This window comes from Alosa sapidissima, chromosome 6 (assembly GCF_018492685.1).
Source record: "Alosa sapidissima isolate fAloSap1 chromosome 6, fAloSap1.pri, whole genome shotgun sequence".
Classification (NCBI taxonomy): Eukaryota; Metazoa; Chordata; class Actinopteri; order Clupeiformes; family Clupeidae; genus Alosa; species Alosa sapidissima.
The window spans coordinates 28,141,185-28,157,811 of record NC_055962.1 but is presented as its reverse complement, the minus strand read 5'-3'; the positions used below and the strand labels follow the sequence as shown (position 1 = coordinate 28,157,811).

The following is a 16,627-nucleotide window of genomic DNA, read 5'->3' as shown; positions in this document are numbered from 1 at the left end:
TACTTGCTTCCAAAAAGGGCCTACAAATCATTAAACAGGAGATTCGACAGCAGTTTCGACTCTACGTGCCACAGCAGACATGGACAACCAGTTGTTATTGTAGATAATGCGCAAAGCCTTCTCAAACTGACACCCTGAAATCGATAGCGCCTAGATCATTTTCAGACAGCCTTGCTGGTTGGGGCATGCAGCTGTCAAGACAAACCATTCTTCTATATTTATTTAATATTTGCTTAGAAAGGCTTCCGCTGTGAAACCTCAAATCCGGGGCTCTAACAAATGGAATTAGCTAGATCAAAATGAGTCTCTTGGCAAGAGAAAGTTTGCAAGACTATTCAATGTCCATGAGCTCCGGTGATCAAATACACAAGTACTAGACAAAGTCGAGGTCTGACACTCACAGACAGATGGTCCAAGGTACTTGTCTTATTTGGCTCCATGGTAACATGACGGAACTCGCATTTGGATTCGGATGATAGCATTATGCAACAAATCAGAGTCAACAGCCGCACTCCTCAACACTTGCTATTCTAAACACGGGGCAACAACTCCCAACCTGTTAGTTCAAACCAAACTAAAGGCTAGACACGTTTGTGTGTGCCTCTGCATGAGTGTTTGTGCATTTGCATGTGCGTGTGTGTGTGTGCGTGCCTGTGTGTGTCGGAGATAAAAAAAAAGAAAAAAAACAGGAATGTGGCATGAAGAAAACGAGAAGACGGGTGAATGGAATGTGAGGACAGAGGTCAAGAAGGCCTCGTGACCTGAGCAGAGCTCCCATCATCCCCCTCTGTCAGTACAGCTCATAGTTGGCCTTTCAGCCACAGCAGCAGCAGCAACAGGTAGGCAGGCAGGGAGGCTGACTGACTGTCTGACTGTAGGCCATAGAGCCTGGTCTGAAACGTCTCTGCCTCAACACGTCCTGTCCTCTGACACTCATGTGAATGAAAAGAGAAGGTCTTATCAACGAGGCACTTGGGGTAATGAATTTCCCTGAACAAGAACCTTGCGATTACCGCGCAGACAGTGGTAAAGAACTGGACGCGACAGGGTAGGATTCAAGGTCGAAGTTGCCGGCGCCTCTAGAACATTCTTTGTGCAAGCAGGGTTCTGTTTTGTCGGCCACAGGAGCTTGAAAAGCCATTTGAGACCCCCCCTGCCAAACAGCTGACTGCTCAAGGACACCAATTCAACTCTCCGACTGTTCCTTCGCTCAAACTATTTATGCGTATACATATAAAAGAAACATAAAAATCATGGTGATGGATAATCTTACCAGTCAGACATTGACTACTTCTAATGCATTTCCCAGCCCCTAAAGGAAAGTCCTTCGGACAAAACGGATAGGCCGGTTTTTCTTTTAGGCCCATGCAAGGCCACTATTTTTCCATTTCAAAACGTAAACACATATACCACAAATTGACAGTGTTTTAACTTGCAAGTGTCTCAATTACAGGGAAACTCTATTCACAACAGAGACAGAACATCTCAAAGCTGACAAAAGCCTTGTGCAAATGTACTTTCAACCACATGTACCTGAGCCACCTTTTGGCCTATCTAAGGGGGCCTTCACAAAACACCACAGTGCACAGGGCTAAGGGCGCTCTCTGGTCTAGACTGCCTCTTGATCTGAGAGTAACACATAGTAAAGTCGTTCAGGGGCCTCCCGTCCGAACATCAGGAAAGATCCATTTCTCGCCCCAGCCCGGGGCCTTATCACTCCGTCTCCAGTCACTGTGGCTTTCCCGTCACCTCTGGGGCCCCAGGACGCATGGCACCGACGTACCGAAGCGCTGAGGGTAACGAAACGCGAGCGGTAATTCAAACCTGTCATCGCCGCACAAGAGCGACCTGTTTGGTAAACAGAGCCCGTTCAACACAGGAGGCACACAGCGAGGGCCACATCTGCACCTCATTGCCGAGAAGCGGAGGAAAGGGCTTGGGGGGGGGGGCGGGGGGGCGGGGGGTACAAAAAGTGGTGGCGATGAAGAGTGGAGGTGAGGCTGGGGGTTTTGGGGAGACACGGATAGCAGCAAATGCACCCAAATGATTGCAATGTTATCCTCATCGAACATGACCACCCATTGTGAAAACGCAACCTGATGGGGTCCTCTGTACACATTCGATGTGGAGGCATAAATCTAATCTGCCGAAGCCACCCACAAAGATAGAGAACATCACTGTAATGAGAGGAATAGGGGGTGGGCGTGTGGGGGGGTGGGCGTGGGGGTTCTAATTCGATTGGGGAGGGAAATTTCCATGCATTTGCCCGAGCTAAACTATAGTCTTACATGAGCATGAAACCTCCAACTACTGGCTACCACCACGAGGCAACTGACCTAAGTAAATAATTACACCCTGGTCAAGTTTTTTTTTCTGCTGTCAAATATAGGACTGCTCGACTAAAAAAAAAAAAAAAGGCATGTAAGTCCCCCTGCTTTAAAAAACTGAACTAGAACTTGAGAAGATCGAAGGCTGCTGCTGCTAAAATTGGCAACAGTTACTAAAAAAAAAAAACAAAAGCAAATGTTTGTTGACTAATGAGTTCAATATTCTGCCACCACAGGCTGAGAAGCAAGCCATATGTGCATGTGTCTGTGGATCGCAGATGAGGAACAGACTAGAAGCGCCTCCAAACACCACCGCTGTTAAAAGACAGTAAATAAATGTCATCCTGAAACGTTGAAGTTTACCAATATGAGTTTGGTTATACTCTACAGCCCGATACACTCGCTTTCAGAGATCATTTGGCTTGTGTGATCTCTATGGCGATACTGTGTGTGTGTGTGTGTGTGTGTGTGTGTGTGTGTGTGTGTGTGTGTGTGTGTGTGTGTGTGTGTGTGTGTGTGTGTACATGTGTGGTGTCTGTCTGTGTGTGTGTGTGTGTGTGTGTGGGAAATAAGACAGGCAGATCTAGAGACCCTCTCAGCTGATGACTTGAGGTACTCCACTGGGCCTAAAAGCCCTTAGATCTGAAGACTTGTGATCTCTCTACTTGCTGTCAGTCAAGGTCAATTTGGCGAATAGATCAACTGACTTTAACCGCACAGTCATACTGTATACAGGAGGTGTTTAGCATGATCTCTTCCAAAGCAATAACACCTTTACTGATGCATGTGGAATCAAATAAAACAACAAAAATGAAATGCTAGAGAGGATTTTTTTTATTTATTCCTCCAAATAGACAAAAATTAAGAAAAAAATACAGTGAAGTCTGAATGTTTGGACAGCGCAGAGAGTGTGTGTGTGTGAGTGTGTTCTGAGCGTGAGTGTTCTGAATGTTTGTGTGTGGGACAGCCTACCTGAGGGCGGCCATATTGGGCTGGTTCTGGAAATGCTCCCGCCAGCGTTGCTGCATGCAGAAGGCTGCCGAGCCCTGGATGCAGCAGGCACCCCCATGGAGCCCGGCCGCCGCCGGATGGTTCTGGAAGAGGTGGCACTCCTGCTGGCTCCTATGGCAACAGAGTGCGGGCGGGTGGTAGGGACAGCGGAGGCAGCACGGCGGTGGCAGCGGTGGAGGAGTGGTCAGCGTTGGCGAGAGGAGCCTCTGCGCTGCAGAGGATGCGGAGGAAGAGGAAGAGGTGGAGGAGGAAGGCGGCCGGAGGGAGCCGTTGGGCTTGACGCCGCCGTTCGACCTCTGGGCACCTCCGGCGAGCTGCCGGGCGTCTTTGGGTGGTGCAGTGGGTGCTGGCTTTGTCACAGGGGGGTCCCGCTCCTCCTCCTCCTCCTCGCCGTCTGTGCCCAGGGCCGAGGGGATGGCATCTTGGCTGGCGGAGCCTCCACTGGAAGCTGATCTGGAGGTGGTGGGTGCATTGCTGGCGCTAGTTGAGGGGGGGCTGCTGCTGTTGCTGAAGGGCTGGAGGTCACTGGTCCCTTCACTCAGGGCCATGGTCCCCTCCCCAAAGGCTTTCTGCTGGTCTCACCACTCTTCTGGGGGTCAGGGAAAAGTGAGAGAGACCGAGAGAGAGAGAGAGAGAGAGAGAGAGAGAGAGAGAGAGAGAGAGAGAGAGAGAGAGAGAGAATTTCATTAACATTCCATGGAATTTCAGCAGCATCACTGCTAACCCTTTTTTAGTTTGAATGAGTCTAAGTCACCCATGGAAGCAATGGCAAAACATCTAACACGTTGTTTGCTCTGGAAACTGCAGCGAGAGAGCAGTCATCCCACCTGGCAAGGTCATGGTTGTCTCACCATGGGTCTGTACGCACTAGCAATAGTCATAGATGTCCCACACGGGACTACTATTGGCTAGCTCCATTTGTGCAAGATGACTGGACCCTCTTGAGTGAGACCAGACACAGACACTGTGCTTAAACTGGATGTCAGAACAAGTAAGAAAGCAGCCATGTGTCTTTAAAACATTCTCCTCTTCTTCCATTCCATCACAGTTAAGCATTTCAGAGGAGCATCAAGAATGACCCAGAATGGTCAAAGCAAGCTCTACAGTAAAGGGTACTCTTAAAACACAAACAGTCCAAAGCGCCATCAAAATGCAACTTCATCCTGTACATTTGGCCAATTCAAACACATGACACAGTCACAGATGAAGGAAACATAAGTTGCAGTGCACCCACGTCGGGTCCTGACCTCCTCAGCCCACACTGCACTTGTGCACAAGTGTTCTCGAGAGATGATCTCAGCGAACAGACAAGAACCATACAAGCAGGTGAGTAACAAGGGCCAAACATTACAGTGCTCCATCAACAGGCGGAGCCCAGGTCCTGTGGGTAAAGATGTGCAGACGGTGACTACGTTACCAGCCGGGTCCTGAGACTGAACAGAGGTCTGTAGGTTCGCCCGGAGCACCGGAGGGGGTTTGAGCCCTCAGCTGGATCCGATTACAGGCAATGGATGGGGGCTGTGTCATATCAAACAGAAACCCTCGAAGAGAGAAGTGATCGTCTCGGGGCCGGTGTCGTGATACGCTCTGCGTGCACTTCAAAAAGTCCCGGCAAAGCGCACTTCACAGGGTAATGCATGGTTGTAATGTTGGCACAAAGCCTGACTGCCGTACCATTATGTAAAAGACAATAATCAAATCCAGAGTTAATTACCTTACTTGAGTTATAACCTGAAGAAGGTCTTTGACAGAGACATGGTGCATACACACTGTTATAGTTCATATCATATTTATGCAAACCAAAATCTTCCATGAGTGGCAATAAACCAAGAAACCTATTTATGGGATGCTTTTCAGGGGGATCTTGACAGGACTGTACACACTCTCAAGCTCCTATTTAAACCACTTGTAAAAAGCCAAGGACCATCTTTCACACAACTGGCTTGTTGCTGGCAAGTTACTGTCCCAAATAAGCAACAGGCTACTGAAAGAGACAAGTGTGTCTTTGGGGGCAAAGCTCGCAAACAGCTTTTCCACACACAGGGCCACCTCTTGCGTGTGGAGTGCGTGTGCATAGCGCTAAACACTCTGAAATATCTCGCCCACACCAACAGAACTGGTGGTGTTCACGTTTGACCCGCATCCATTTAAAAAAAAAAAAAAAAGTATCAAATAGAAAGCTCCTTTCTGCATGGGCGAACCCGGCAGGGAAATGGAGGGAAAATTACAAGGGGGACGCCAGCGTGAATGTGACCAATGTGATGGTGCTGTGTCTGCACACAGGGGAAGGGAAGAAACCTGAGAATGACAGCCGTTAAAGTGTCCCAGTTGGAGGAGAGGAGGGAAGAGACAGTAGAAAGAGAGAGAGAGAAAGAGAGAGAGAAAGAGAGAGAGAGAGAGAGCGAGCGAGAGAGAGAGAGAGACAGACAATGATGATGTCTCACTTGGCGGGGTCGGGTTGGACAGCAGGGTGTTTGAAAACAGGCAGATGGTTTCCCCCCCACCACAAAAAATCCCAGACAGGGTTTAGCAGGAGAGTAAACAGAGGACTAAATAACTTTGCTGACCCTCATTCAAAATGCCATTTTCAGTGATCCTTGATAACCCTAATATATGGGTCGGGAGTTATGTGCCTTACCAAGCAATACACTCTGAAGGCATATGCTTTTCATATTCCCCAGCTTAGTGCGTTTGTTTGTGATGAATAAAAATTAGGACATTTCCTCAATAAGACGCACATCTCTTGTTTGTGGGTCTTAACTGTCTTTGACAATCCCTTGAGTCGGCCACCTTGTAACCAAAACTTTGTGTTTTAATGCTTACACAACAACATACGCGAGAAAAACATTTCAAGTGGGGAGACCTCAACTGCATTCGACAAAATCATGTTGCTCAAACTGGAAACATCTGCCAGAAAAACCCACAAATACACACACCAACAAACACACACACACACACACACACACACACACACACCACCCTGCTGCTAAAGGAATTCAGCAGGAGCCTGAGTGTCCCATTGCAGGACATTGACAAGCAGGTGAGACATCCACAGCGGTCTACACGAACAACACAGAAAGGTCTGTGCAGCCGAGGCAGGGAATGGCAATGACGAGTAGGCCGCATTTTCGGAAGGGCTGGATACTGTGGAGCGGTTTGGAAGAGCTCTCGCTCCCTTTCGGCAAAATTCTACCCCCTCTGAGTGAGACTGGAAGTCTTCGGCGACTACCACTGGTGCACACTGCCAGAGATACAGTTACAGAGCTTCCCAGCCCTTTAATTAGGGCTAGTAGATGCCAATTACAAAAAGAAAGTTAGAATACTAACTGCCTTCCAGGGAACTGAAAAAAAGAAGAGATAGCCTATTTCGGTAAACATGAGGCGGTATTGACATTGTGGGCCTAATTCAGAGACATTGCAACAGAACTTTCTCCTGGGGTTCCCTATTCAAGTGGCAAACCTCTCTAAAGCCATTTGAGGTAAATGTATTCTCCCAAAACTAAACAGAGCATCAAAGCTGTTCTGGCATTCCCACTAAGCTCTCACCTTGCACCCACCTCTCAACCTAAAACTCATGTGTCATAATATACAGAAGAACACCAGAGGCAGTCAAGAAATATTTAGGTGATGTCAGGAGAACGTACCTCCAGGCTGTCTTGTTTAGAACATCAAAGTACACCCATTTCACATGAAATTTGATTTATTGTTTGTGACGTTTGAAAGTTAGTCATTTTAATGAACTACTTTGAAAGAGGATTCCAAGTGTACAGTGCTCCTGTGTGACACTGCGTTGATTTATTTTAGCAGTGACAATATGTTAAAGTTGTTTGGTCATTTTGGTTAAAAATTTGTGAAAGGCCATTCCTAAAGGGTGTCCGGGATACCACACTGCGAATGTATACATGCTGCTCAATGCAAATACCAGCTTTGACAGATACAATACGGACGCGAATTTGATTTGTTTGAGAAGTTCTCCATTCAGCATAGTCAGGACAGGGTTCGTTACACTTTAGGCTAAACATAACAAGAATTTCCTTTTTAATGCACGTCAATGCTGTCCTCATGATAAATCAGTAATCTAGCCAATTCAACCGCCTATTTACTCAGCTTTCCGAAGAGTTTTTTTTCTGAATCCAGTGACATCTAAAATAGCACACATACCGATACATCAACAGAATATCGATGAAAACAAATCGTTTAGTGAAAACCTCGTCGTTATTTGAGCACTACTAACTTCATTATACATTCGCATCTGCGTTTTCATCTCGAGCGATTGACATAGCCTACACTGCTAATGTTACATTTCCCGAAAAATTTTTTAAAAACATAGGCTACAAAGGTTTGTCAACTCGTTACCTTGTGTATTGCGTCTCCCACGTCCAAGCCTCCCTTATTTCCAATTATCCTCCTACCGCTGCTTTGCAGCCGCTTTTCTTGGATCAAAAATCAGTTGATGCTCAATCAAATCCCAAACGAAGCAACAAGTCGCGGCGAGACGGCTTCTGTCTGATATATGAAAGCATACAGCCAGAGGGACAAACACATGCAGTCGGCTTGGGAAAGACTAGGCAGTGGGCTGGAGCTTCACGCCAGCGCTCTGATAGGGCGCCTGTGATCACTCAGGACATTAACCCGCTCGCCGCAGCACGAAAGCAAACGAGTGACAGCATTTCCCCTGGCAGTGCGCTACACTAAGGCCGGGGTGATTATATAAAAAAAAAATAAAGTGACCTCATCTCGTTAACACTCCGACAGTTTTGTGGACTTTTTTGGATGCTGATGACAAATACGAACGTTTTTATTAAATGCAATAATATATGAGCAGTGAACACGTCATGTTCAAGCGTTGTCTTGAGTTATAGGCGTATTTATTACACGTTATAATAAGCTATGCCTGTCAAAATAAACACATTCCCTATGGATATTAAACAAGTCGTCTATGTTTGTTATTTTGCCAACAGTCATGATGTGATCACCGCCAAAGTGGCACAGCCTGGCTTACTAATTAATAGCCTAGCCTACAAGCAATGTCTGGCTTCCTTTGGTCTGCTAGATCTAGGCCTATTTTTTCATCGACTAGTCTACCGGCACTGACAAAAGTTGCCGTAAATAACTCGTAGGCAAAATGTTGTTTTAAGGCTAAAAATGTTTGAGTGTACTTATTTTTATTTTTGCAACACTCAAAAAACCAAACATCTTTTCCAGATTGTGAATTGGAATTGGAAAACAAGCCCTTCCGGCCACATCCTTGGGAAACTCGCTGGACGAATTCTCCACAGCGCATTCCGCTCAGCGGGAGCGGGCCGGGTCGCACAGCATCATGGAAAGGCAGAGGGGGAGGCTGTACCTGGCTTTCATTTCGCCTGTCTATTATCGTCAGCGCACAGTTCATATAGCAGCGCCATAATGCGCAATAAGGCTTTTTAGCCCGGGGGGACAAGCCCAGCCGCATTTTCTGATGATTGTACTCAGAAAAGCACGCAAATGGCTCCACGGGGCTAGTGGGCCTCTCCACTATATAAAAAACTGGTGCTGTGATATAGTCCTGGGCTAGAAAGATGCACAACGTAAAAACATAAATACTGAAGATATTAGGCTTAGTGTTCATTCAGTTTTCCCTTTAGTTTAAGCATTACCACAGACCATTAACTGACAGCATAATAAATATACAGTGACATAAGATAAAGGCATTATTTCAAATGGATAAATTATTTTTATCCTGTCCTCACTAGAGAAATCCTAAATTGAAAAAAGTGGAGAAAACAAAAAAAAAACTTTCAAGATGGTTTGAAGATACCCTCCCAAGTGCCCAGATTCTATAACGGGCATCTACAGATGAGATTAAGGAATAGAATATGAGATAGAGACGAGATGAGATGAGAGAATATGAGATGAGATCCACCATAACGTGATCATGTAACAACCCCTGACACATCAATACACACACACACACAGCTCTTGTGTTAAGCCCTGTCAGACTGTAAGGTTGCCACCCTCTCAGTCAGGCAACAGGATGACTCCAGGCGGCCAGGACGCAGGCCAGCACATCAAAGACCAAAAGTTCCTGGACGCGGTTCTAATCAAAGCACACTGCGCCCATCACTGATCACCCTCCGTTCATCAAACCGACAGGGTCGGCCAACAACATTACAGGGCCGAGCGCGCACGGGGAGTAGAGGTGAGGTGTGCAAACAGAAACAAAAGGTGAGGATGTGTGTCTGTCAACTTCACTTTCTTTTACTTTCTCTGCTGTCGTTTCATTTTCTTTGGTCCTGAGAAATACATTAAATGTGCAGCTTTGAAAGCTGGCCTGCCTGACATATCCAATGGCCTCTGAATGTCAGCACGAGAACTCTCAGGGAACACTCAGCCCTAGAGCACCAAACTCTTAACAGCTGCGGAAAACAAAAACCGAGGTTCTCGCAAAAACAACGGTTTAATCTTACCATAAAAGACGACATTGGGCTATCTGCTGACGCCAAAATGTAAGTTGTTTCCTGTAAGCTATGGCAGACCGGGGTAAAACATTTATGCTTGAGCAAAATGCAGCGCAAACGCTGGAGGTAGCGAGCCAAAAGCCTCTCCCTCTTATGCATTCCAAAGACATAAAACATCAAACAGCAGAGAGAGAAAGAGAGAGAGAGGAGAGAGAGAGAGAGAGAGAGAGAGAGAGAGAGAGAGAGAGAGAGACTAAGAAGTAAAAAGAAAACATTCATACAGAATTTTTTTAATCAAGAAATTGAATACGATCCAACTCGATTTGATTTGAGAGTACATTTATGATGAGCTAATAGGCTATGGCAGCGCTGAGGTCTGAAAGGAAGGATCAGATAATCTGATAACCCCAAGAGTACACTCTGTGGCAACCCAGCATTAAACAGGTTGATGGTTGACAAAATGTCAGTATAAGTGTATGAGTGTGTATGAGTGTGTGAGAGTGTGTGTGAGAGTGTGTGTGTGTGTGTGTGTGTGAGAGAGAGGGGGGGGGGGGGGCAGCCGGGCTGGCTGTGATAAGGGGGGGCGGGGGTGGGGGGGGGGTACACCTCCATGCAGCATTGGTCGGATAGCTGCCCAGCTTCTGTGCGTCTGCGTTTTCGGAAACGGTGGGAAACCGAATCCCATTGACGCCTCTCTGGGGTGAGGACTGACATCTCCCAGCTGATCAGAGTTCCTCTCAAATTCACCCCCGACTCGGCCTCCACTAAAGGCTCACTAGGAATGCCTCGTGCTTAGCGGGGCCAGCTCCTCACAAATACTGAGCTAGAGCGCAGGCGTTCGGATGACTGGCTACAAAACGGCTCGCTATCTCTCTCACAGAGACCATAGCGAAGTTGTACACTGTCGTCATACCAAGTTGGAGGCACAAGAATTAGAAACTCTTACTTATCAATTCAAATCAAGAGAAAAAGCATATTTTTTTTCAAACAAGATCTTATCTACAAAAAGCATGCGACAGACCATTTGGTCCATTTGGAGATTTGGAAAAAGAGATCACCACGCAGCTGTATGCTCAAAACACAAAGGCTGCACATTTTTAAGGGGCGCCGAGCCAAATCTTCGCGCCCTCACAATAGAGTGCTCTCCACAACCAATCTAAAGATATATCACGCAGGGGTCGTGTGCTGGATCGATTTCTGCACTTAAAATAATTTAAGGAAGAAATAGCAAGCACAGGTGCAGGGCGAAAGTCATGCTGGCACACTGGAATACAACCATATGCTGAGGCCACATGACGTGTATGGTTTCCATCATATTCCAGAGACAAGAATTTAGACCCATTAAAAAATCTTGGCTTTAAATACAAACAATATGAGTGAGCTGGTCGAGGGGCAGCGTACTTCAATCCTGCCCCAAACCTGGACTAATACTGTGAATCAGTCAGACAGATTTACTTCCAGATGTCGTCAGACATAGATGAGGACTGCGTTTGCCATTTTTCAATTATCTAAATCCGGACTACAAGACAGAGAAGCAAGTCGAGTAGTAGACTTAAGCAAGAAGTCTTAAGTAATTGAAAAGGATAGCGTCTGTATTCTGAAAATATATTTGTACTTCTGTTAATTTCTGTACTTTTTATCCAGAATTAATTAATTTAGACTGTTTGGTACACAGCAACTATTGTATGAGACCATATGAAAACCCCCTTACAGGTTATCTTTATAGCAGGACAGACTTGAAACAGTTCACAGTTGTGCAGGGGGGGGGGGTTGTCTTTCCATATCTTTATTTGCACAAGGGGAAGAATGCTACTTTGAGTCTCTGTCCCAGCATGACTGGTTTTCAATTCAACATTCAGTAAACACAGGTCCTTATTAAATGGTGCGACACAAGACGAAAGGGGAGTACTTTTCGAGGTTTAGTCTAAGAGGCTCTGTTTGGGATCCCTTCACAACAAAGGCTGGATTCATCCTCTAATGATGGTTGGTTTTTTTCCCCGAGAGGTTTCATGTGGTAACAGGACAAAAGAGTGATGCTGCTCGGAATAATACTCGCGCTTTTGTCACCTCCCCCCCAAATATCTGACACAAAGCTCATTCTTTTTACTTATGCATCAAGTTTTCCACCCAGAAACACCTCTTCCTACCTTCTAGCATGATCTTTCCATTTTCTTTCATGATGTGCCATTAAATACGCTTTTCTTCATGCCTTGTGGTGCTCACTTTCACTTGACTGAGAGAAAGACTGAGACCTGCAGAAGGTCTTAGGGGGAAGTGATGGCATTCCATGGTCCTCAGAAACGTGCAAAATGAGCAAAATTGTTTGGAGGTCAGCGTCGGCCGCCACTCAAAGAATCTTGGGGTCTTCCTCTTGGATGCTAATGAGGGTTGTAGACAGACACTGGTGAATTGGGGAAGGGGGGGTGGTGGTGGAGGGGGGGTGGTAGGAGGGGACAGCTTAAGGTCCCTCTTTGACGCCCAAATTTAGCGTTTGTTCAGCAGATCGGAAAGGGCTTTGAGGAGCTGCCCAAACACAGTGCTGGCTGCCCAGAGTCAATCTTATCCCTGCCCAGGGTTCTCAACAAACACTCGGAGGCTGGGAATCTCAGACTCTTCCCGTCTGAGAGGGGGGTGGGTAGGTGGGGTGGGAGGCTTTAGATTTTCTGGACAAGGGGATTGTCTGTCACCCTCCAAACCTCAGAGATTCTGCCTCTGCCTTTTGGAGTGAGGATGTCAAATTTCCCCATGCACTCTCAGACTCCCAAGTGTGAATCAGATAGACAGAGGAACTGGCAGAGACAGACGTTTGCCTCCTGGTTTCTGATCCAGAAATTGTAAGGGTATGGAAACACATGCCCCGGTCCTGTTTAATGTCACAACTATGGTCATTGAGAGCTAAGTGTCTGTTGTGAATGGACTATCCCAGAGAATCAGATTAAAGCAGTGACCGTGGATGAGGTTCCTTTTTTATGTCTTTATATTAGAGTTCCCTTAAAAAAATGAAAATATTAAATTTTCTCAAAACAGAACATAGAATGAAATATTCCTATTAAATGTTCCTCAAAAATGTAGCTCAACAAAACATGTACTACGTCCAAAGCCATATTTCCTGAAATCCTTTTAATTAAACTCAACAAGCCTGGGAGAGAGGGTGAGAAATGTAACGAGAGAAATTGAGTGAAGAGAAGATTTCAGGACTCAGTGAACACGTGAAAAAGAAAAAAATATTAAAGGGACAGAGAGAGGAGGAAGATAAAGAGAGAGAAAGAGAAAGAGGAGGAGGAAGAGTGAAAGAGAGAGAGACAGACAGAGAGGGAGGAAGGTAGAAAATAAAGTGAGAGAGGAGGAAGAAAGAGAGAGAAAGAGAGGGAGAGAGAGAGAGAAAGAGAAAAAGAAAGAGAGACAAGTATCCGTGAGGAGAGCTTGGCGCCTGCTGCCTGCCTGGCGCCTGTGCCAGCTCCAACTGTGCGACTTCACTCTGTGGCTGCTCACTCAGCGGCCCGCGGGGCGGGTGGACAGGCGGGCGGGAGGGGATCAGGGCCCCCGAGGGTGCTGAGAGGCGGCGGGGGCAGGCCTCGGCGCTCGCTAATGGGCCCTCGGCTACAGGCCGCGGGGGAACGGGACGGAGCGGAGCGGCTGCCATTTCGTGTCCGGTGTCACGGTCCTTTGTGGAGGACGCCGGGCGCGCCGATGGGATGAGGTTAGGCCTCTGCAGCTGCTCCTCATGCCAGAGACCAAGCGAAGAATGAGCAAATGAGGAAGAACACACACACACACACACACACACACACACACACACACACACACACACCAAAATAATGGTGTTGACATTTTTGCACAATGAGCATTCCACATCTCTTGCGCTTGCTCCTTGCTGAGTTTTTTTTTGTTGTTGTTAAGTGGAAGCTCTGGTTATTGGATCTGTTGGCGACAAAGCTCTCATACTGATACGCACCTTAAGGCTGGTACACAGCAGTGCATTAGGGTCCTCGGAGCACGACAGAGAACTGGTCCTCAGGAAGCCCTCATTTTCATCAGAGGGTCGTTGGCGTTTGCTCCGAGACTTGGCGGGGCACCAGCCATGAGCTGTACTGTGTTCGCTTAATAGCAATGCAACCAGCGTCTGAGGCTGCTGCAATTAGGCTGTTTTATGGGAGGACAGTTCTGAGCGGTTATATCGTTGGCCACTGACCAAGTGGCTATTTAGTGTTCTCCCCCCCCCCCCCCCCAAAAAAAACATTGGTGCAGGTGAATTTTCTGAAATGGAACACAAGGCGAACCCCCCTCCTCAAAAAAAGAAAATAGAAAAACCCCTTTGGGCAAGGTTCCTACCTCTTGTTTACAACATCACAGCATGGCTGCCCAGATGTGGCCATTCCAACCACACTGTGGTTGCACAAGATTCATTAAAAAGAAAAAAACTCAAGATTCAAGGAAGAACAAGTCAAATGAAAACAATAAGCCAGTCATGCAAGAGAATGTCTTGAGTTTGTGTGTGTGTGTGTGTGTGTACGTGTCTATGTGTGTGTGTGTGTGTGAGTGTGTGTGTGTGAGAGTGTGTGTGTGTGTTAGGGGTGTGAATCTCTCATGTAAAAGACGATACGATTCGCATCTAGATACATGGGCACTTTTCCTGGTCCACTTAACTGATATTTTAATTGTTATCAATTCTGCAGTAATCGGAAAAAATAAACTGCTTTTAAATATAGGTGCAAGCATGATCACACAGTGAGCAGTAGTGAACTGAGATAGGCCTGCCAAAGGGTCGCCCCAAATACACAAGAGATAGGCCTGCCAATGGGTTGCCCCAAATACACAAGAGGCCTGCTGCTCAATGAGCCAGAGAAGGGACAAGTGTTCTAATGCCAAGATAAACACAGATAGGAAGCGTAAATGTGGTATGTCTCTGTGTGTATTTGTGTGTGTGTGTGTGTGTGTGTGTGTGTGTGTGTGTGTGTGTGTGTGTGTGTGTGTGTGTGTGTGTGTGTGAGAGAGAGAGACTATTTGAGAATTAAACTAGGTTACTGGGAAGCAAACTGGGCGAAGGAAATGTCTCAGGCGTGACATTTGTTGCAGACAGTGGGCACGGCACCCACTGCTTGAGCTCGCAAACATATCATCATCAAATTCCGTCCTTATTCCGGATACAGACCTTTCTTTTCCCTCCTCTCTGCAACCCAATAGACCCTTTCAACAATAAAAACAAAAACAATGCTTGAACGTTTTATTTGGGCCCCAATCTACTTCCTCTGCATTAAGATAACATATGGAATGTTAAAAAGGAAGTCTTGTGGGGACAACTATGATGCTGATAATGGAACTCTCTTGAAAGGGTCCATACAGTGTCTCTAAAAGGGTCTTGCCAAAAGGGAGAGGAAGGATGCTGATGCAACCCCCATAGCCAAGACCACAGGAAGAAAGGTCAACGTTTTCTCTCTTCAAAAAAAAAAAAAAAAAAAAAAAAAGGATATCTTACTCTTTAAAAAGTGGGATGTCAACAGCAAGGCCTCTTTCCCAGCCTCCTTCAAACGTACCCCCTCTCGCCCCGCGCTGCATCCATCAGAGTGACAGCAGGAGGCTGGTCAGGTGTGTCGTGGTGGGGGGCTGCCCGGCGGGGTGGAGTGTACCAGCAGCACCGTGAGAAACAGGAGACGAGGGTGCCACTCGATCGCTCTCTCTTGCTCGCACTCGCATCGGTCGAGCCCCGATGATGAATGAGAGCTTTGACAAACACGTCCTGAAAAGCACGAGCATCTGTGGACAACTGTCTGTCACAAGACACAGTGTCCTGGAACTCTGACTCCAGAGTGTGTGCCTGTCTGACTGCAAAATTCCAGAATTGAATTGAAATTGGCTCTTAAATTCCAATTCATGAATTTCACTTGCATTTCAATTGCATTTCAATTGAGGTAGCAAACAAGAAGCAGAATTGCAATTCGAATTGTGCACAACCCTGGTCTGAATGTGTGTTTACCGGTATGTGTGTGTGTATATGTCTGTGTGTGAATGTGTAGTGTGTGTGTGTGTGTGTGCGTGTTTGCATCTATGTAAATTGCGAATGAAGTTGTATTTCTTGTAAATGGGACATCTGACACATTAGCGCAGAGCTGCCCACTCGTCTCCATCCAGCAGAGCAGTCAGCTCATAGAAGAGACATCAAGAAAGACGCCATTGGCTGAGGAATGCTCTCCATCCCGTCTACTTACCCCCACCCATCACCCACTTAACACCTCATTTGAAATGCTCAAGCGCCGGGCCCCTTTCAGCCAACAACAAATCATATATCAAAAGGAAGGGGAAACTGTAGCAACCCCAGACCAGACAGTCATTGCAGGTGTCTCCTCACATCCGTCTGTTTATTTATCTTGCGGTCATCCAGCTTGCTCCGTGTTTCAAAACACGCTATCTGGTCCAGGCAACACAAATACGGGAGGGGAGAGGGATAGTTTGTCCTGTCCTTTAACCTTGGTTTATTAATATACTTTTTTTGGAATGCCAAAGTACTAACATTGATTTTTGTGATTACCTGCAACTTCAGTTGGACAGTCTGGTCTAAAGATTTAGACCCGTGACGCCCGATCATCTAGACAATGCTACAACTCTGTTTCCAAAACAGTTGTAACAAATTGTATAATGTAGATTGAAACATGTAGATGATTTGCAAAACATGCTAAATACTCAACCCCATTGTCATCAAGTTCAAAATGAGCATGTAGTTTTTTATAAAATAGTCAAAGTTTTAGCATTTGATATGTTGATATTCTTTTAGTTAATAGATATGGGTTTACGTGATGTGCATAACGTCACATTTTTTTGTACATTTTACACACCGTCCCAAATTTTTTGGAAAAG

The 16,627-nt window shown here is 46.3% G+C and overlaps 1 protein-coding gene across 8 annotated transcripts in view; it reads right to left on the bottom strand.

The window, feature by feature from the left end:
• Positions 1 to 16,627, bottom strand: part of disp1 (dispatched homolog 1 (Drosophila)) — a 63,107-nt gene that overhangs the window by 15,816 nt on the left and 30,664 nt on the right. For 5 of the 8 annotated variants that reach the window (XM_042095488.1, XM_042095493.1, XM_042095487.1 and 2 more), the window contains one exon: positions 3,300 to 3,927. In XM_042095488.1, coding sequence (XP_041951422.1) covers positions 3,300 to 3,886 — 587 coding nt within the window. In that variant the 5' untranslated portion in view covers positions 3,887 to 3,927. Of the gene's footprint in view, positions 1 to 3,299; positions 3,928 to 7,694; positions 7,888 to 16,627 lie in introns of those variants that run through there. The other 3 variants (XM_042095495.1, XM_042095492.1, XM_042095494.1) reach the window with 2 other exon arrangements.